General features: G+C 37.5%; 1 protein-coding gene across 3 annotated transcripts; it reads right to left on the reverse strand.

Annotated features, from left to right (window-relative positions):
* Positions 1-21: 21 nt before the first annotated feature.
* On the reverse strand, positions 22-22,110 carry intu (inturned planar cell polarity protein). Of its 3 annotated transcripts, none has more exons than XM_056758182.1 (16): positions 21,674-22,110; positions 19,098-19,663; positions 18,035-18,120; positions 9,924-10,121; positions 7,355-7,473; positions 7,182-7,271; positions 6,804-6,881; positions 6,101-6,284; positions 5,961-6,014; positions 5,758-5,820; positions 4,964-5,182; positions 4,244-4,774; positions 1,851-1,945; positions 1,371-1,560; positions 854-993; positions 22-380 (listed from the first exon to the last, which is right to left on the reverse strand). In XM_056758182.1, exons 1-16 carry the CDS (start codon positions 21,766-21,768, stop codon positions 269-271), a joined length of 2,820 nt encoding a protein of 939 aa, XP_056614160.1. In that variant the 5' UTR covers positions 21,769-22,110; the 3' UTR covers positions 22-268. The 3 variants fall into 3 exon arrangements, with proteins under 3 accessions (XP_056614160.1, XP_056614151.1, XP_056614142.1); XM_056758173.1 differs by lacking the exon at positions 21,674-22,110 and adding an exon at positions 21,008-21,359 and having other exon boundaries at positions 7,355-7,470; XM_056758164.1 differs by lacking the exon at positions 21,674-22,110 and adding an exon at positions 21,008-21,359.
* Positions 22,111-22,137: the final 27 nt, after the last annotated feature.

Raw genomic sequence — 22,137 nt, forward strand, 5'->3', positions numbered from 1 at the left:
AAGTTGAGTTTTCTTTTAACCGTTGCAGGTGCATTTATTGGCCTGCTTAATATTAACTCAGTAGTGTAAAACTACTGCCACACATTTTTCTGTGTTCAGATTTTGTGACAGCTGCATAATCAGCCACTTTTTGCCTTAAACAGAAAAAAAATCCCATTTTGCACATGTAAAGTAATTTCTTGTAATATCTCCCTTAAAGTGTGCAACCACCTCCCGTACCAGACCAGAACATGCTATTGTTACAGATGACATTTAGCATTCTGGAACATCACAAAGCCAAGCCGAAAGACAGTCTAAATGCCATCTCCACTGGAACCTCTGCGACAGAATCATGGAAGCACACGTAGAACTCCTGAGGCACTGGTTCTAGAAGCATCCGTCTGGAACACAAACAGTAAATAAGGTCACAATTCTTGTATTGAAAATATTTCTAACAGTATTTCTTTGACTTGGCATCTTACAACAACACTAATTTATGCTTTTGCTTTTATGGATAGGAGGACTATGGGAAGGTATTTCACTATGTGTCTGGAACAGCATATTGGTGCTTAAAATGCAAACAGGCTGATAAATGAGTAAATGAATGCATGCTTGATTCCGATAAAGCAGTTATTTGTTGCATTTAAGATTTCAGAGACATGACAAACAATGAAAACAGTTTACTTTTAATATATTGCTGGTCCATTAATGATACATGCTGTTTTGTTTTATTCAATTCTTAAACAATGCATTTACCAAAAAAGAAAATAGGTCTCCATTATAAAGTCAAGTTGTTCTTTGGTTTAATGATTTAAAAAGCAATTTCAGGAACTAGCACAAGATAGCTATGAGTCAAAAGTTGTTTATTACGTACCCTATAACCCAGTATGTCATCATGGGCGCTGGTTTCTTCTGATCCGTCCAGCTTTCAGGTTTACATTGAAACAAAACACCGTGTTCTTTGACTGGACCTAAACCTCGAGTGCTCTGTGGCCGCTCTGACCCTCTTCGATCCTGCAACACACACATTTACACATGTCTGTGAATACAAAAATCATCTGCAGTAGTAGCTATTTATTTAACAAAAATCTATCAATAATAATAAAGATTGAAAACATAATCTCCTTTACTTCTATTTGGTATGCTTCAAGCAAAGTTTATTTTCTAAATTTGTAGTAATTTTATAGTGAAATTTAATTATTAACACTAAAGACATGAAACATTACCAGTGAATGGAACACTATTATGTTGATAAATACAATTTGCTCATTACACATACGCTGAAATGTTTAAAAAAAAAGAATAAGCTCATTATATTTCAAAATAAATTCTGTGTAATTTAAATCTATCCTTTAAATTACTGTAAACTCCATTAGCAGAGCTGTTGTTACCCTTGTCGGGAGGCTTTGCTGGAAGACGTGCCGTATAGACAGACAGCAGCGATAGAAGTTCTGGATGAGTTGAGGGTGGATGGATCCGCTGAGCTGATGTACTTCTTTGTGTGTTGGTGCGATAAAGATGCCCTGCACCGTCTCCATCAAGACATAGTGGAACAGCGTGTTTTCGGCACCTGCTGTAAGTCTGTTAACAGCCACACAAGAAAACTATTATATTGTTGCTGTCCTTCCAATACCTTGTCCCTCGTTTAATCAAAGTTAACAAGCACTTTTCAGATACAAGGTTTCACAAGGACAGCAGCGATATACAGTATAACAATCATTTTTACAATAACAATTAGCTGCTTGACTAATTTAGAATGAAGCTAAACATTAAGTATTTTTAAACAGAACTACAATTACCACTCTGCTACTGCTACGGTTCACTATTTAAACGGTTATTTCACGGGCCACTAGTGAATATTTGCAACTCACTTGAGAACCTTGTGCATTTCCTCTGTTTCCCTCTCTGTCAGACTTTTCTTCAAGGAGCCGAGGTAGAAGGGGTTAGGATGCTTTAAACGTGGAATCTGCACACCAAAAGAAAAGGTTTAATAAAGAATACAATAGTTTTAGGATAAACTAAATATTTTACTAAAGAATGATTCATTTCAATGTATAGTATAATCTGTATCAAAGTTATATTGAAGTTAAAAGCAACTCGGTCCACTGGCAGATACTTGCTGTCAAAAATGATAAAGTAATGTGTGACAAAACACGACCTCAATCTCAAACAAAAAACAAAGCTACAAAAAACATTACTGAATATAAGAGGTAGATTTGGTTCGTTTTTCAAAAAATACATCTTGGGTTGAACTTTGTCCGACTTGGTTTTGTAAAAGGATTTTCATGTGGACTTAATCTTAAAAAGCAGCTACTGTCTCCTGCTTTAACCTGTGAGAATTTATGAGCCAGACATGCTGGTCCAGGATGTCCATTCTGTTGGACACGTTCAGCCAGTTTAACCCAGATGATTGATGATTGGTTTTGATTTACAGTTCTACATTTTGATACTGCTATACAAGATGTGGTTTTGGAAAGCACTTAGAGCACATGCTCAATAATACACAGCGCGGTCATAATTCATATGTAACAAATACTGTAGTGGTTATATACATACTGAATTGGGTTTGTGAGATGTGACAACAGAATGTTTTATGTCAATATAATATGGGTAAATCTCATAAAATACAAAGCTATATTTTACACTTAATCAAAAAATCTCCTTTTATCAACCAATTCTTATGCTTATAAAAATAATTATGTCTGGATGTTACTTTTTTACTGTAAGTAGATTTAATTCAGATTTTTTATTCAGTACAACATACAACTGGAATTAATAAATACTTTATATTTGAATGTTTTATTATTATTTACATAAAATATCAATTTTACTACTTCTTAGGATGAAGAAGATTGACAGGGTGTACTGTTTTCCATAAAAATAAGTTCACAATACACATTGGGTGCAAACAAAAAATGGTCCTAAAATGAGGTTTTACTTTTTGCTAAATATAAGGTTATGTCTCACCACCGGCGGCGCCAGGTGGTTTATCCCCCATTTGACCTCCCACCCCCTTCCTGATTAAAAAATATTTAATATATATTAAAATATATATATATATATCCGGGATAAAGATTTAACAATAGTCCTCTTCAAACTACGCAGAATAATAATAATTCATAATTTATTCGACATATAAAAAAATATAAACATAAGAATCACAGCGACGCCCCATGAATGTTACTGCCGCTGCGCCTTGCGTGATTGCGTTCAAGGCGCTGCCGCGAGCCCGCAAGTGCTGCAACGCACTTTATATCTTGAAGCTAAAAAAGGATTGCTTGTTCATACCTAAAAACAAAATGACAGCAGACGGAAATAAGACTGAATATATACCCGTTGCAGTGGAGGGCGAGCCCTGCTTGATCCTAGAATTAGAAATAGAGGACACCGAGGAATTGGAGGATGAGGAGGTGGGACCGGAGCAACTCGCATATGGAAGCATATGTGTTACAAAATTCAATTTGCAATGTAATATGCAAAATGGCAATGCAGTATGTAAATTGACAATGCAATTGTGTATCTAATTATACATTTCAAATAACATGTGCAACATTAAGTGCAAAATGAAAATAAAAAATCAATTCTATCAATTACATTTGGGAGTTAATTGATAATATAATTGATATAATTGAATTTTTATTTTCATTTTGCACTTAATGTTGCACATACGTTATTTGAAATGGAATGGATTTAACGGGGGATTTAAGCCATGGCCCAGCCGAGAAACCAAGACGGCCTAAATTAAAATCATAACCATGTCGTTCTTTTGGATCGCAGGGGCAGCTAGCATCCAGGGGTTTTAAATACTCGTGGTTCAAACAGTACCAGTGGCTTGAATATTCTGTCAAAAGATGCGGCTTTTTGTTTTGCCTGTCTTCATTTTTTTGAAGTGTGCATGGATCTCGTTTTATTTGTTTAGTAGCAGTAATATACAGTTATTAGCCGTGTCCACTGTATTTTTTTTGGTTTTCATGAGACCCCCTTGAAATGACCAGGACCCCCCATTGCCCCCCCAATCAAAATTGTCTGGAGCCGCCACTGTGTCTCACCCGAATGTATTCTGTGAGATTCGCCTATATACAAAATAAAAATGTGGCCTGAAATTTTGAGGTTGTGCCCCCCCATGATCAAAAAATGCCCCCAAAAAGAAAAACTTTAAAGTTTTTGTTTTCTGTTAATACTAGGAAAATAGATCGCAATTAATAACAATTAATTATAAGTGAAAAATATAATATAATAAATGATAATTCACTAGGACAAACACCTTGAAAAATCCAGCATTTCCTCCACTGCCGTCTGACCCGCCCGACCCAAGGGAGTCTCTTCGCGTGCCACTAGTGGGCGTCCTCCGCACCGTGTCCGGTGTGGCAAAAGGACTCAAACCTGAAGTAAAGGGCCCCGGCCCTTCCATGTGACCTTCACTCCCGCTATCAGACAGACTCCTTTGTGGACTTGGTCTTCGTCCTCTTAAACCCGACCCCATCTCCCCAAACAGATTTCGACCAATTGACCCTGGAGATGGGGGTTTGATGGCTGCTGTCAAACGGTTAAGGATCGGTGAGCTTCCAACGGCATCTTGTCGATCCCGTCCACCCGCAGGAAGGAACCAATCGGCACATGACAAGCAGGGTGTGGGTGGAGCACACAGACGCTCCTCAATGCCTGCATCGAGACTCTCTAGCTGAAGGAGCGTGGCTTTGACTTGGTCCACATACACGCAGTCTGGAGCTGGAGATCCAAGAGCAGGTGAGGCACAGCCTCCGCTCTCCAGCAATACACACTGCATAAAGTGTTGCTGGAGACAAATTTTGATTAATTACCATGGATGTGAAGTATGTGTCAACAAATGAAAGAATGTCTTCCTTGAATCTACCAAGTTCTGGGCTTGATACACGGCTTTCATACGTTTTACAATAAATGTTGAAATGTTACATCTGTTCTAAACGACGAGTCACATGTGTCATAATGCTTAACAATGTCTCACCAGGCCCACTATGAGCAGGAAGTAGCGTCCATGTGGTTCGCAGTGGCCTGGATTACAGGCGGGACTTGGCTGTGCTCTCTGTTGAGGAAACACCTCCCTCCACACCACCAGCTGCCCCACACGCTCCTCTGACGCCAGCGGCAGGAGACAGTAATGCTGACAGTAAAGACAGACATCCAGTAGGTCTTCCTTTGGTAGGTGATTTGCTATGAGATATCCCTGGGTGACATCACATAGACGATCAACCAACAGACGATGTCAAGAGAAAGTCAAATTTGTTTTTAGTGCTCATTTCTCTTTTTTCCGAAGTCAATTTTAAAAACACCTGCGTAAGCATTTTTACTTAATTTGGCTATTACTTCCATTCATAGCAATTTATACATTAATTTTTTTAATAAATACATTTATTTAAAAATACTAAATTCATTGAATGAGGCAGGATTATCATTTTTAAGATTTATGTGGCATTAATTGTGTTTTTTTCAATTCATAGTTCACCTAAAAATGAAATGTATTATATTATTTAATAACCCTCTTGTCGTTTTAAATATGTATGTCTTTCTTTCTTCTGCAGAACACAAATGATGATATTTTAAAGAATGTTGTTAACTGTCACCCATTCGCTTGTACTGGTTTTGTGTCCATACAATAGAAGAGGCTGTTTGGTTACAAACTTTCTTTAAAATATCTTTGTTTGTGGATGAATAAATGATGACTGCATTTTCATTTTGGGTAAACTATCACAGTAATATGGGGGATTTGTTATCAAAAAAACATTTCCATTTGAGACTTACCTTGTAGAACAGACAAGAGCCCAAAATAACGTATAGACGCCTCATACCATAGAAGTCTTCAGACTGGCCAATGAAAGACAGAGACAGATCAATGAACTGACTTGAATGGTTCAACAGGCCACATTTTGGTCCTTCTCAATTCAATTGAGATTTAAAGATGTGCTTTTTACATTTCAGAATCTAAACATTTCAAATGGACTTACCATGTCACCAAAATCAGAGGACTCAAAATCTGAGAGGACAGTGTCCACCTCAACCTAAATAAGGTCAAACAGAACAGAAAATTTGTTTTCATTTTTGTCATGGAATTTTAAAGCTCAATAACTATATCTGGTAATCACACCTTTATGTCTGCTGGTAAGGTGAGCCAGCGAACTGCTGGTAAGCCGTCTAAGAAGAGCGTCCCTGAGATGTCAGGAGTGGGGGGTCTAGAGCTGTCAATCAAATGGGATGGCTGGATAAGCTGCTGAAAAAACAGGCAGAAGAAGTGATCCAGACGAGATCCGTTTTCCATCTCACAAAAGGCACTGAGTACAGAGAGTGAGTGAAAGAATTAGAATCTTATGAAGAAAAATGCATGTCGTTTTTAACTTCAAAATAAATTATTATATATTTTTTTGCCATTAACACTGTGTCTACATCAGATGCGCCGCAAAAAAGACAATGGAACGCTCTCCTGTAGCTCAGTGGTAAGAGCATTGCGTTAACAAACCCAAGGTAAGTCGCTTTGGATAAAAGCGTCTGCCAAATGCATAAATGTAAATGTAATGTAAATGGAACGCATAAGAACCCATTATAATTTTACAATTTATCCACACTTGATGCTGCACGGTGCGAAGCGACAATCCCATTAGAACATCTGGTGTAGACAAGGTGTAAGACTTTACAATTAAATTATACATCACATCACTGTATTTACAATTTTGGGCATAACAGTAATGATTATTATTCATATTGATAATGAATTATTAGGGAGGAGGAATATCGATAAAACTAATCTCAATGCATATAATTGTGGCACATTGAATAAATGCTCTACGACCCACCTGTCAAGGGAGCCATACATGACCTTCAGTGTTCGGACAACTCCCTCTATCACATTCTGCAGGTACAGCAGAGGAACCCTGCAAAACGTAGATGTAAACAAAAGCTAAAACTACTTGATATAAAATATGTTTGCATGCTGATACAAAGCAACAAACATTTTCTGATTGAATGTCCAATGCCAGATATTATAAGTGATTTTTTTGTTTAACGAAAGACTGTTCTGTGAAAAACATGGTTCAAAGAATAATTCATAAAAAGAGACTGGATCAAACAAATTGGACAGCAGCAGACACGTCAGACATGGACTGCCCAACTTTCTGTTTCAACCAGATTTTCTGGCCCAGTTTAGCCTGTTTCATTCCCAATTTCAGGATTACCTGCTGGCTGGCACACCTAAAACCAGTAGATTGGATCCTTCTTTCCAGTAACCCACGTGAACCAACTGTTTACGAAGCAACAGTGAGGAACTATAGGGAGGAGAAGAGATAACTCAGAATTCATGTTGTTGCAGAATATTTCTTTTAGAGGTAGATTTGGTAGTTGTTCTCACCTGACTATTTGTCCACCTGTGACATTTTCCAGCATGTCACAGAGTGTCAGAAAAATCCCTCTCACTGCTTTCAGCTGGGCCGATGCCTCTGACACCGGATACTGGTACAAGATCTCCTGCTATAAGAAAATAGAAAAGCAATGTAGTTAAAAAAGGGAATAAACCCCCATTTTGATTAAAACAAACTGGGAATTCACAACATATGCACAAAATTAAAAGTCGAATAAAACAAAAAAAAATTAATTGGCAACTTAAATTTCCCAGCTAATAAAAGTTTGTACGTTTAGGGTCACTAACTCGCTTATTCATTTTTATTATATCGTATCTTCACCACATTTTCCCGTCCAAACCACAACAAATGCAATTGGTAAAGCTGACCAGGTCTGTCGTGATTGGTTTCCGCTTCTCAGGCTGTTGTGCCCCATTCATAAACTTTGGCTTTTAGCAATAAACAGTAACAATGGCGTCAACTTCTCTTCATCAGTTAAAAACATGCAGATCGATCGAAGTGTAACAACCAAACGTCAATACTAGTTAGAGATCGCACATTCTTACTATGGCGAGGGGAATGACACCGGACTGAATGCCGTCAGGAATACTTTCATTCGAAAATGCTTTCAGAGCATGTGCACTTGTGTCTGTGTGAGAAATGAGATTCCTGTAAAAGGTTCTCACAAACTCACAATATTCATAAAGCATATTTCTCACTCTCTTTAAGTGGGAGAAACATTGCCGTGTTGTTGTGGCCTTTGGTTTAAAGTTGAAGTGTGTAAAAACACATCACAAACACTCAAACTCATATTGAGCTTTTCTCTATAAGTGCTTTTCAATCCCCCACTTATGAATTTAGCAATTGCAAGCATTTAAAGCTACTTCTCAAAGCCCTTAAAAACGCTGCATTCTGATGGGTTTTTGGTTGTGAATTATTTAGTCAGACAGAGCGACAGAGTTTCCAGAGGTCAAACTGATGGTGCTATAAATACCGTCTGGCTGTTATACACAGCAGAGCAATTCATGTTCCTTCCTGGCAGCTCAGCACTGACTGATTTAATAGGGGAAACTCTTCAGGATGGTGAAATCTTATTAAAGGATGAAGTGGCAACAGCCCTTGACATTTTTCCTTTTCATCTTTTGCATTTTCTCAACGGCTAAAAAATTATTTTATCTTTAAAATGTAGTAAAGCGATATGAAGTTGAAGAGAAAAAGTGAAAGTTCCATCCACCCAGAAATTATTAGTTGAATAGTAGAAAACAAAATCAGAAGAGCTTTAATTCAGAAGAGCAGAATATTAACAATTGTACCGTTAAATCATGATTGTGATGTCTGTTGTGTTTTATAAGAAATTATATTTTTTAATCATAAAACTAAGGCTTTAATTAGATATGTGGGAGGATAACGATCGCATCACACTGTCAATTCTCCGTACTGACCTCATCATAGCATATAGAGAAACAGTTCAAACTAAATACACATCATATTTTATGCTTGTATTGAGCAGATATAAGGGAAACACGATCGTTTTTTGAAAAAGTTTGTTCGTGAGTATATTTAATCTAACGTAATGCGAACTTGCAAGTGCTACACTTCTGTTGCTGTTCAGTCGCGAGGTGCACGCTCCCATTGCAATGGGGAAGAAATATTTAACATAACCGCTCATGCGCGAGACACACGCAAACATCCAAACACCTCCATTTAGGGCATTTATATAGAAAAATTATGATAACGTAGTGCCGCGGCATATAAAGACACTTTAAGCAGGGATCCAATCACGGCAGACCTGGTCAGCTTTACCAATCAGAGCGTTTCGGAAGGAGGGACTTTATTTAGACCGGAAGAAATCCGGTAGTTTTCTGAGAAGAGGGACAGCGGTGAACAATAGACTTGAAATATGTGAAATATAAAGTGTTTTCTGAAACTAGAAACATGAACATCCATTGTTAAACACCCCCAAAACATAATCAAAGCCTCTAAAACAGCAAAAGACTGTGTCTTTTAAAAATATGCAATAAGGACATAAATAAACTGATATCCTCCTAAGAGCCACAAAATTCGCATTTAGAAGATGAGTGTCAAATCTGACAGTCTCGCACATGCGCTCAAAAAAATCTAGAAATTCCGTGATATCATGGTACACTTCAGCCCCTTCTTAAAGTTGCTGTCCGATCAAATACGCTTTAGATTTAGAAATGAGGATTCCCGGCCCTTTTAATAAGAAAGATACTGAAGTGGCGTGTCATATCAGCCACTTGTTCGCACATTTATTATGTCCTACATGGTGAATGTAGCATAGTGCACTGGATAGGAGATAGGGTATGATCCGGAAAGTGTAAACATATTGTCGATTGTTGACAATGAAGTCTAATTTCACATCAGTTCCACGCAACCAGTTGCACGCAACGACAGCAAAAACCGGATCATATGCGCCAATTTGCTGAGAATACTAAAAGTATCTGACCCTCTTAAAGTCTACACAATATGTTGTATGTGAAGGCTCTACAGAGGAAGTCAGACACCGCAGCTTTGATTAGAAGTAAATAAGACAAGCGCCAGTGTCACACACCGACTGACCTCTTCCTGTGGCGACTCGGAGTCCAGTTTGAGTGACAGGTACATCACTATGTGAGGTATATGTGCTATAGACATCTCGAGCTCTACTGTGTCCTCCCCCCACAGCAGTCTGACCAGCTGGCTGACCGGAGGAGATGGCTTAAGTCTAGAGTGCACACACCGTTCGACAGGTCCCAGTGTCTCCAAAGTTAATCTCACCTGAGAAAGAACAAATCTAAAATTAATATCAGGAAGAAACAGACATTATTGTATTTTTCATAAAACATATCTCACAAGATGTTGAGAACTTTTAACCAAAAATTTGAGCTCAGTAAAGATCTGGATGGTCAATATCAAGATTTCGCATTGTCTAATGATCATCACAGGGCAATGTGAAGGAGTAAAAGCCTTAAAACACACGTCTTCTTCTAATTCCTCTTTCTACTTTGATGCTTAAAAGTCTGTTTTAACAATTTGCTCATTCATTTTAATATTAGAATTTTGATCTGCATGTAAACACATGAACTGTCCCATTTGCTTTTTGCTTATGAACTAAACACAACAAAATATAATATGTACAGAACAAAATATGAGAGGTTGTCAGTGATTGTTTTGATGTGGACGGAGCTGTAAATATATGAATGAACAAAATACGATTTTTAATCTTATTTTATTATGGATAAAACTGTGTAGATGGATGCTGAAAATGTTTGGCTATGCAAGGGAAAAGTTTTCATGACAAAGATGTTTTACAAACATGACCCTTAAAGGACCAGTGTGTAGTTTTTTGGAGGATCTATTGACAGAAAGGTAACATGCACATAACCATGTCTTCAGAAGTGAATAATAACCTTCCATATTGAAGTCTTATATTTTCTTACTTATTAAGATCTGATGGGTCCCCACCTTTTAATAGCGGAGTCTTATTCTCCTTATTGGGGAAAGAAGCAAAAGTATCACCACATCCTCTCTTGGCCTCCGTGGAGGGGTGGAGATAGCAGTTGGTATTAATGTGCAACCTCACCGCTAGATGCCTCGAAAAAATTCCATACAGCACCCTTTGAACATCCACCCTCTTGCAAGCTATTAAAGGGATAGTTCACCTAAAAGCCAAAATTCTGTCCATTTTCCATTTACTCACATGTAATCTCAGACCTGTCTAAATAACATTGTTCTGAATAACACAGAGAAAGATATTTGGAAGAATGTTTGTAATTTTCAATTCCAGAACATCATTGACTACCATAGTAGGAAAAAATAAACATCAAAGGTGCTCTAGAACCGTTCGTTTTCCTTAATTCTTCAAAAAAATCTAATTTTGTGTTCAACAAAACAAAAAAGATACCTTTTCCTACTATTGTAGAGAATGATAATCCAGAATTGTAAATTACTGAAATTCTTCCAAATAACTTTCTCTTTGGTCATTTGAAACAAAGACACTTAAACCGGTTTAAAACAACCTGAGGGTAAGTAAATGTTGACAGAATTCTTTCAATCTTTAAATCTTTAAATACTCCCTACCTTTCCCATGAGATTATAGCTGTTTGAATGCATTTAGCATGAAGATAAAAGAAAGCAACTGGATTTCCAATAGAACTAGAAACCGACATAAAATACCGGTCAACATATTTGTCATATAACTCTCAAAACACACAAATATAGGATTACAAGTATTTATTCTTACAACAGTTACCAAAACATCTAGCTGCAAATGAAGCCTAGAACCACTTCAAAAACAAATCTTTCCCATACACAAATCAGATGAAGGACACTCCAAGACCCTTCTGTTTAAGAGCAAAAGCACAAATTTGTGCATTAACAGAAACACAGAAAGCAGCTAACCCACTCCCACTTGCCTATTTAACATGCAGAATGGACCACAAACCCATATGTTATTCTGACCGAAAGCAGCTGTGCTGAAGAAGTGAGCTGGTGTCAGGCGTATGCGATGCAACAAGCAAACAGGAAAAGAATAGAGGTCTGTTATTAAAGGATGTGTCGAAATAAAATGACCTCAGATTCGAATTTCACACACGTTATACGCCGCAGTGCCCCATGACCTATGAGTTTCACACTTCATCTTCTAGACAATGGTTAAAATTCTGTGTTCCTTTAAGTTCTTGAGTGTTAACGGTAATGTCTCCGTGAAAAGGTGCTGCCAGTGGACATGATGTTTCTTTCCTGTGGTGAAGGAGCTCAAATGGCTGACTCATTGAAAGTCAACAGTCAGGCAACACTTACCTTATAATTTTATAAAACTGTCTGTGGTCAATGCAATGCTCATTTTTTAAGTCTTGGCAAGTGTCACTAAACCTCCCTAGTGCATGTAGGGTAGAGTTCCTCTACCCTGATATCATAATACCACTTGCCTGTCCTGTTTTATATGGTGTAATTTGCTATCGGTTCTTGTCCTTTAATCATTTTCTCCCGTTCTCTTCTCCACAGAGTAATAGCACTTTTCCTGTGGTCTCCAAAAACAAGCTTTGCCATAACCACCATCAAGGCTGGGATGAAAGAACTCTATAATTTCAACATTCCATACTGAAACCAGCCTGAAAAGCGATCAAACAAAAGGCATATTCAGAAATAAGCAGCGTTTAGGTACCAAAATAAATAAATAAATAACAAAATGCTAAGGACATCAAAATTTAGTATCAATTCAGAATCTCATAACGTAGTGCTTTCTCAGGAGTGTTTCTGTGGTGCTTGTAATAAAATATTTGATGCTATGGCTTTGTTGACCAGATTGCTTAAAAAAAAACATCTTTTCATCAACAAACCACATGTTTTGAGGTCCCATACCACTACGACGATAGATAAATACTTCAAGTTGTATACTTTGGGCAAGGAAACAAATACCTAGCCCTAAGCAATAGCCCCAGCAAGCCAAGTACTACTTATAACCTTCCTATAAGTCTCAAAATGCTTGAAACATTCAACATTAAAGCCTTCGGTAAATGTGACAGACCTGGAAACTCGGAATAGTTATTTTCTTCAGTCTTTTGGCCTGCACAAGTTTTCAAGTGCACCCCAAGACACCTATGGAGCATTAGCCAATCACATGACAATAATTTGGAGCTACGAGGAAAAGTGAAAAATATGTATTGCGGTCGAATTTGAGATTTTCATAAAAAATAAAACATTGCTCTCGTCTCGCGATCCCAATGCTCCAAGTTGTAATTAAACATCTAAAATGATCTTTAGTTGTTTACATTTTCTGAGAGGTGCACCTTCCTAAGTCTTTCCTAATAAAAAGGATGCGTGTCCATCCGAAGCAAAGCGCTTGCCTGTCTCGGTTTTTAAAATATGCAGGATTGAGAAAACAAAGTGCGGGACTGATGTTAAAAGAGTTATTAAGAGAGAAAAAGTGCAGGACCTGATTGATGCGAGTTATAAGAGCTCAAAAATTCAAAAAGTGTTATTAACAGCTTTCGTGAAAAAAAATTCAAAAAGCAGATACAAGCATTACAAAAGTAATCCATGCGGTTCCTGGTGACATATTAATGTATTACGATGTGAATTGATTGGTTTCTACAATAATATTTAAATATCATCTGTAAACTTCAGCTTCTTAGACTGAAACTTTGGATGAATATCAATCGCACCCAAGTGCCGAACTCACTTAGAAGGGAAGAGCTCTAGAAATGGAAATTAAAAAGGGAGACTGGCAACTGTCCCTCAAACTGCCCAACTCGCGCCGTACGGAGAGACGCATGTACAAATAAGGCATACCTGATCATCCTTACATCAAAATAAAATTCACCAAATACATGTAAAAACATCTCTTACCTTTTGAGACTTAAGACAAACGTTAGGGTAGGCCTGTTCTAATTCATAGATTATAATTTAGTGCTGGTCAACGATTAAATGATTTTTAATCACATAAATGAATCGCATAAAATTCACTGATGAATTCAAAAGTAGAGTATTGTGCACTTTTATTTTAAAAGTATTGCTATGAACAAAGGTGCAATAAGATTTGGTTTGCAATAGGACTGTGCCGGGGGCTGTGACAACAACACCACCGCGGTGGTCAAGTGCCATGACGGTGGTGAGCTGCCATCGGTGGTAGTGCATGTCACTGTTGCAAACTGGATTGCTATTTGTAGCCTTTCCAGTTGTCGATGGTTTCTTTTAAAATATTTTACATTAACACAGAAACTATTGGCATCGATTCCGTTCATGCATTTGAGCGCCGGACTGCACGTCAAAACCAATTCTGCGGGTTCTGCAAAGGATCTTGTCCTGAAATTGACAGTTTCGTACAATCAAAACGGGTTATGACCCAGGTTTTGCCGCGGTTGCATACGAGACATCTATAAGTTTGCGCTGCAGTGTACATCTTCTGAACACGCATGTATTGAAGCTGTAATCATTTTTATCTGGACAATGTCAACATGTAAGTTTTCCACAAACGAGTAGGAAAGGTAATGTTTTTATAGCAATTTGAATAGGAAAGCCAAGGTAGGTTTAAACAGTTTGTTTCAAATGGAACTGATTTAAAGAAGGTATGACTAGTCTTGAAGAAAAAAATAGATGACTAACATCTAGGACAAGTCTAAGCTGTTTCTGCAACAGGCTAGGGCTGCAACTAACGATTATTTTAACAATCGATTAATCGGTTGATTAATTTTTTCGATTAATCGATGAATCGGATAAAAACCCAAAACAAGAAAAGCATTCATTTTCAACCCTCTATTCAAAACAGAACTAAAATCTTCCGAAAATGCACAAACATGTTGCTCCTTGATCATCCCTGAGCTGTAATAATAATAAATATAATAATAAAATAAAATAATAGTGTTTGACTAACACAAAACACAAACACATGTTTGCAAAATATTTGTTTTTAAATAAACTGCCACCTGAGCTGCTAGAACAATTAATAATTTATAAAAAATAAAGAACAATTCAAATCAGAAAATTTAGCAGGATTTGTTTGAATGTCAGAACTTGTTCTCTAAACTACACTGCAGACGCACACACTAGCAGATGCACAAACTCTCACAGGACAGTTTTGTCCTGTTGTCAGTCCCTATATCAAAAAAATCTTAAATCAAGATACATTTACTAGACACATGAAATAGCATAAGAAATTATGTTTTGTTTTCTGAAAAAACACCTCAAAATGAAGTGATTGTTTGCTTAAAACAAGCAAAATTATTCGCCAATGGGGTAGGAAAAATAATCTTAATGAGATATAATCTCAAGCAGAAGTTTTAAGCATCACCTAATTTTCTCATGCCATTTATCTTGTCTAGTAATCTTGATTTAAGATTTTTTAGATATTTGGACTGGAAACGAGAGAAAATTACCAAGAAAATCTTTTTTTGAATAAAAACGTGTCTTTAGTCTTGCAATGCAAAGTGCAAAGTAACTATACTTTAACTATACTACTTCAATACTGTTATTAACGAGCTAACGCTAACTTGTCAAACTGGATAACGAGTAAACACCAGCACCAGGAACATTACGTTCTTCACTTCAAAACGGAACAAAAGTACGATTCCGTAATGACTTAACCTGCTGTTGAACTCCCTTCCTCCTCATCAAAGAGTCCAACATGTTTGCATTTCAGGTGCTGGATCATTGCCGTCGTGCTCCCGTGCCATGTCGCTTTAGCATATTTTCCAGTTAACACACTTTTTCTGTTTATTTAGTGTGAAATGCTCCCGCACCTTGGATGACTTGGGTCGCGCGGATTTCTCTGCCTCCGCCATGTATCTTTCCTCGTTTTTTTTTTTTGCTCCGCCCTGTCTATGAGGCGCCGAACTCTGCTAGCATCAGTGCGCGAGAGAGACCGAGTGTGTTCACTCCGCTCTGCGCTCAAATAGAGTCTTTTTATAATCAAACGTCTCCTTGTCACGCCACACAACGAATCGATTATGAAATTCGTTGCCAATTAGTAATCGATTTTTATCGATTTAATCGATTCGTTGTTGCAGCCCTACAACAGGCCCATTGACGGATGTTTCATCCTCATTTATTTCAGATATCCTATTTGAATTTCAAGTATTTAAATAAGGTCCATATTTATCTTACACTCGTCATATGGTTGCTACACGGAAATATAATAATATACATATAATTCATATAAATAATATATATTTCCCAACCAACTCAGCACTGCAGTTGATTTGTCCATTACCACTGAAGTGGTACTTCAACTGAACTGCCACCGACACAGACCTGGTTTGCAAACACTTTAAACAAATCTTGTACTTCCTGTGACATAGTAGCATTAACAGTTTTAACTAAATATTTCCTGTAAATCTCAACTTAAACATTAAAGGTACAGTTTGTAAGAATTTTGCAGTAAAATATCCAAAAACCACCAGGCCAATATTATATATTTATCCAATATCCAATATTATATACTCAAATGTTTCCAACTGCTTTTAAATCCTGAGAAAATCTCCATTCTAAACAGTGGACCGGGGCCGTTTACCTGTCAATGGCGTCATATCCACATTACCCTTTGTTACCGCCTTTACTGACGTAGCAACCGCGTGACCCTGTCGTAGACAGATGCAGAGGTAGTTTGTACCGCCGGTCCGTCTGCTCTCACTAAATCCTTGATGTTTCGAGTCAGATCCATGGACGTGGCTTGTTGGATTCCACTAAATCCTCGATGTTTCAAGTCCTACGAAACGTTTACCCTAACCCACACCCTAACCTTACTCTACCCATATAAACTACCTATGATTGTTAAACTGCCCCTCTAGTCGCGATTTCTACAAACTGTACCTTTAATGTGATCAAATTAAATACAAAACCAAAGCTATCTGCCAGTGCCAGAGCATTAACGTTTAGTCTAGTTTGATTTAGAAGATATAATGATAATTGATTTTATTGCTTATACATAAACTCTTATTCAACAAAAAGTGTAAAGTGTACTGTATTTAAAGAACATATTTAGCCTATTAAGCTCTACGGACCCGTCGTTTAACAGGTTTAACAACTATATTATTGCTACTACTTCTTTCTTTATCTTAAAGGGGTGCTGCAACACTGTGTCATGCATTCTGAACTCCTTACATTGTTAAACGCGCTCTCTTCTCATGCTTAACATGGTCAACTTGTCAATTGTGTTTGTTTGTTCGCTGCATTTGGGTGATGAATGTTATATTAACGGTGGATATAAAGCAGGATTTGGAGATCTTTGAAACTGATATATGGAGTCGTCCCAGCGCTAAAAGATGCCAGACATGAACCGCATGCAGTGAGTGAAACTGATGTCTGTGTTCTGTACCCCTTCCCACCGCACAAGCCGTATGATTTCGGAAATAATCATACATCTGTATATATCTTTTAAAAATGTGATCAAACTAAATACTCTTTGAAGATCCGAAGTATGCAATACTACTCTATAGATACTCAAGATTAATATGAGATTTGCAGAAACCGCTTGTGTTTATATTTAATATGAGTGATTGTTTTGGGCCCATCCTTTGTTTACGTTGAACATTATAAACAGAGATCCTTATTATGCTGCTGCCCCTTTAAGAGCGCTATATACAGATATATGGCTCTAATATACTGCGTCTCATCCGTTTCGTTTCCCAGCTGTTAACGTTCATAAAACGGACTACTTTTACTTGGACCCTTGCTAATATGGGAATTTTTACATAAATTTATGTTTATTGGTCCGTTTCATTTCGTAGGAAGAAGACGTGAAAGTGAACTCAGGTTAGTAAGTTTGCCCTTTGACTCTCTTGGCGCTCAATCGCATTTGTAAGAATGTAGATAACTAAATAACACCACCAATATTGACTTCCAATGTTTGGATGCAAGACATTTCTTTAAATATCCTCTTTATGTTTTATAAGTCATACAAAGATTTAAATGACATGAGGGTGAATAAATGATGACAATTTTTTTTTGGGGGGGCAACAATCACTTTAGCTGACACAATTCCATTTATGTCCAAAACCGCTATGAATAAATATCTTTAATTTACATTTTAACTGATTCTCGGATGAGAAAAAAAAGTTGATGATTTGATTTCAAGCCTTTCAACATTTCTATGACTTTAAAGTGATAGTCTCAAAAAGAACATACTGTACATGATATCGTCTATTACATATAGTGTGGTTCATAGCTACTGTATACAAATACAGAGAAACAACTACCTGTGTGGGGCCAGGTATACAAGACAGAACTCTCTCAATGTTTTCTGAGGTAACATCCACATCGTCTACAGCAACCAGGACATCACCTACAAAAAAAGACAACAATTCTGCTCACAGATCATGAATATGTTAGTAACTTACAAAGAGGAGTATAGGATTCTTCAGTGCGCTGGGCAAATCACTTAGGTAATATTATATTTCTACAAAGATATAAACCCTCCCTACCAAAGCCATCCACCCTGCACCTTCCTTTGGTAGATCTGCATAGTCTTATCTTTGCATGGTGCAAGTTTTCTAAGCATTCTAATTGCTTTAGTATGGACGAGGTTTGGGAAACAGTCGTAAAAGCTGGTGGCCAAAGACTTTCACAGTGTAATTCTTTTGGAATTTGGTCTTTCTGGTGGAAGAAAGCAACTGTGGGTTTCCCTTGAATTTCATTTAAGTACATGAACAAAAAACCCACTTGACTGCTAATACAGTTAAACCAGGAAACCAGCTGTATTGTATTGATTTTACTTGCAAATGTCCTGTAAAACTGGCTTTGTTTAACAGCCAGTTGTATAACGGAACATTTAGGACATGCACGGCAACAACCCTCAATTTTAATAAGTTACAGTTACAGTAATGGCGCTTTTCCACTGCATAGTACTGCATGGTATGGCGCTGTACAACTTACTTTTGGTGGGTTTTCCACTGAGTACAGTACCTAGTACCTGCTACTTTTATAAGTGTATAATCCCCACCCACTTTGTAGCAGTACTAAACTGCTGTGGATAAGCAAACTGAGCCGAAGTGAAATTAGTCGTACCAAACCTGACGGTACCATGCAGTGAAAAGCGCCATAAGTTTCCAGAAGAGAATGTTCTGTAAGTGATGCTATGATGAAGTGCAAGGTGGTCTATTAGTTTTTGTAGTGGGTTGAGCAAAATAGTTTGTAAAAAACTCATAACACACTTTTCTTCAAAACTCCTCTTAAAGGTCATTGAGGGCTGTAGCCAAAATGGGGATGTTCAAAGCATCTCTACATAAAAAAAAAATCAACATCCTTGTCTGTCATGCTTACCGATTAGAATGTCAGCACACTTGCTGGCAGGACTGTGAGGGACCAATGCATGTATAGTGAGTTTTTCTCCCCTCTTCCCTGCATATCCTCCTGGCCGATGCACCAAACCCAGCAAGGTATCCAAAAGACCCCCTCTCTCTGGGGGTGGGTGCGAAGAGCTGCATAGTCGTTTAGGGTTCAGATACACATACACGTCCTTCTGACGCTGCTTATGTACCACCACCCCAGGCCGCTGGCCTGCTTGATTTTTAAGGATGGATGTGGGGCATTGGGGAGCTCCTCCCTCTTTTCTATTCACTGCTTTTTTTTTAGATGATTGCCTTCGTCTCAGAATTTTGGCAAATTTCTTGAACTTTGCTTCGGATTTATTGCTTGAGTCCGCTTGCTTTTTACCACTGTCTGTGATAATCTCCACCTCTTTTTCACTGAAACGTACGTGATTAGTGGCAGCGGACTGACTGGCGGTCACCTGGCCCAATAGAGCTTCTTCCTCTCCTTCACTCAGCTCAAGATAAAAGAGTTCACCATTCTTCTGGACATCATCTAGCCATTCTGGCTCTAGGTCACTGAGCCAAAAAACAGGGAGTTTTAGAAAAGTAATTTAAACGTCCACTAACACAATATCCCACAATTTCAGTATTTATTCATTTATATCACACCCAAAAATATATCTTTGTCATTGCAGTCTATAACATTATGTTAAAACATGGAAACAAATCATGAGCCTATCTCTTTGAGCTATTTCTGCATTCAAAGAGTGTTACAGTGAATTTTGTAAAGGTGTACTTCTCCGCATTTATGGAAATATTCCATTTTTTTAAAAAACTAAAAGTATCAAAGCATTGCTTTTATTTAGGATTTTTTTTCTTTGCTTCACCTATTTACGTTTTTAAATATATTTTTTTAGCTTGAAAAACATCGTAAATTGTAGCTTGTGATATGTTGTGGCTGTGATGCTTAGTTGTCAAACTATTTTGGGCCACCTTAGTAAAATTCTTATTAAATATTATAGAGTAAAAATGATTTATTAATACAAATAATATGGTTTCATATTACTGATAGTATTTAAAATATGTATAGTATCCTAAAAAAAAGAGAAAGTGTAGGTGAAGGGGAAAGTTTCCCTAACTGGAATTTATTTTTGAAAGTGATTTATGAAGACTTTTCTTTCTTAAAATCAAAACAAACATAGCTGTAAAGAAAGTACAGGATATCACAGCACATTCAAGTTCTGCTAGGTAGGATCAAAAACACTTTTAACAATTGGCTGGTCACCATGGATGACACACTTTTCTATAACCAGAGTAGGTTGGGTTAGTTATGTTGTTAAGTTGGCAGTGTTTCATTTACACGTTTATAAAAAAAGACAAGCATAATGGCCTCTATTATTGAACTGTCATACTATGTGTAGTGAGTGTCTATATTTTGATCTCCATATAAAAGACAAAAAAATATTTAAAAAGTTTCCACGCCAAACACTGCACAGCAGCAGGAGTAAGCCAAAGGACCCAACAGAACAGCCTCCATCATACAAAAAAAAAAAACGTAACTAAATGCCAATGGAGCCAGACAGACGTTTATCCCCTTTCTAAATTAAGTCACATGGCCTTGGTGGTTAGCTCTTGGCAACCACGTCCATAACTTCACTAGAGATGGTGATTTAGTAGTATATCATTATTTCTAATGGCTGACTTTTTGAATTGGAAACAGAAATTCCACTAAGAACGAGAGAGGGCAACATACAATAAGTTTAGAAACGTCTTACAAACTCGGGATCAACATACACCCCTTTTACTAACGTACATGCAGCAAATCTGACAGTGACTAAAATGTCATGTCATAAAAGTTCACGGCAAAGAATAAAATAAACATTCTAATTGAGAAAATCGTTATTTGTCGACGTTTCTTACTCTGAGAAACCTGAGCCTGTGTTACTGTAACTTGATGCAACAGAGTCATCGTCGCTGCCGTCGTGTCCTCCTTTCTCTTCTTTATTTTCACGCGAGTCGGGCTGTAAGTGCGTCCCGACGTCTTCTGTAAAATGTCTAGATGCCATTAACGAATATTGTCTCACTTAGCTGTCATTATTCCCATCTGAAGCGGATTTTAATTGTACATTTCTACCTTTGGGCAGAGAGACATTTTGCCATCTTGTCTGCATACGGGGCTTTCTTTAGGTCACGTGACGAGTTTCTCAAAGAGTGATTGGTACAATGGAACCGTTGCTATAACAACTCTGAAGCTTTCGCTCACCGCATGGAAGGACTGAAAACGACTCATCTGCGCCACCTCACATTCATTTAGCTTCTACCAGTTAATTTATAGTACTTCTTACTTATTAATATTGAGAAGAAACTATGGTAGCCTACTTCTCTAAGACATAGATTCGGCCGGTTAGTAAATAGTCTTTATAGCAGCAAGATCCATGCACAAGCGGTCCAAAATCCCATCAAATTCCCTCTGGCACGCTTTGCAAAAGCAGCTCACCATTATTAAATGCAACTATGTGGCTGAAAAAAACTATAAACTAACAGATCCACACTTTGCTGCACAAAATAAAGGCTATATATACTAACCTGTAAAGAAGTACACTCCGTATAGAATCAAAATCCTCAAGGTTCTTAGAAAATGACTGAAAATGTCTTCCACCCGAGAAAGAATTAAACATCATTTACACTTCATAGTTCCAATGACGAATTCTTCCGTCGTTATTAGAAGATCAGAGAACACCACCCAAGGAATTCCAATTATTTTCTCGTTGCATTGTCCACGGTACAGTCGATGTTATTTCACCATTAAAATACTGCAATATCAGTATTTTGATTCGCACAAATGTCATTAACGAAGTTTTGAAATATTACGTTTTATCTCCTGTACGATTGGAGTCCATGGAATTTTGTTATACTCTGGTCACTCCATTTGGTGTTTTATAGAATAGTTTCTCTAGCCGTATGCGGTCTTGAGAATTTCTCCAGACTACGAAAGAGCGTCGTCGGGGCCAATAATGGGCGTTTAGTGATGTCTGCGTGCTCGAGGGAGA

Source organism: Triplophysa dalaica, chromosome 1 (genome assembly GCF_015846415.1).
Source record: "Triplophysa dalaica isolate WHDGS20190420 chromosome 1, ASM1584641v1, whole genome shotgun sequence".
Taxonomy (NCBI): domain Eukaryota; kingdom Metazoa; phylum Chordata; class Actinopteri; order Cypriniformes; family Nemacheilidae; genus Triplophysa; species Triplophysa dalaica.

What these genes read in the sequence shown, in the direction of transcription:
- intu (XM_056758164.1), bottom strand. Translation starts at nt 21,153, where the DNA reads ATGGCATCTAGACATTTTACAGAAGACGTCGGGACGCACTTACAGCCC. An exon ending in ACAGGTGGACAAATAGTCAG is followed by an intron (nt 7,272 to 7,354) that starts GTGAGAACAACT and finishes TCCTCCCTATAG; the next exon opens with TTCCTCACTGTTGCTTCGTA. An exon ending in GAAATGCACAAGGTTCTCAA is followed by an intron (nt 1,561 to 1,850) that starts GTGAGTTGCAAA and finishes GGCTGTTAACAG; the next exon opens with ACTTACAGCAGGTGCCGAAA.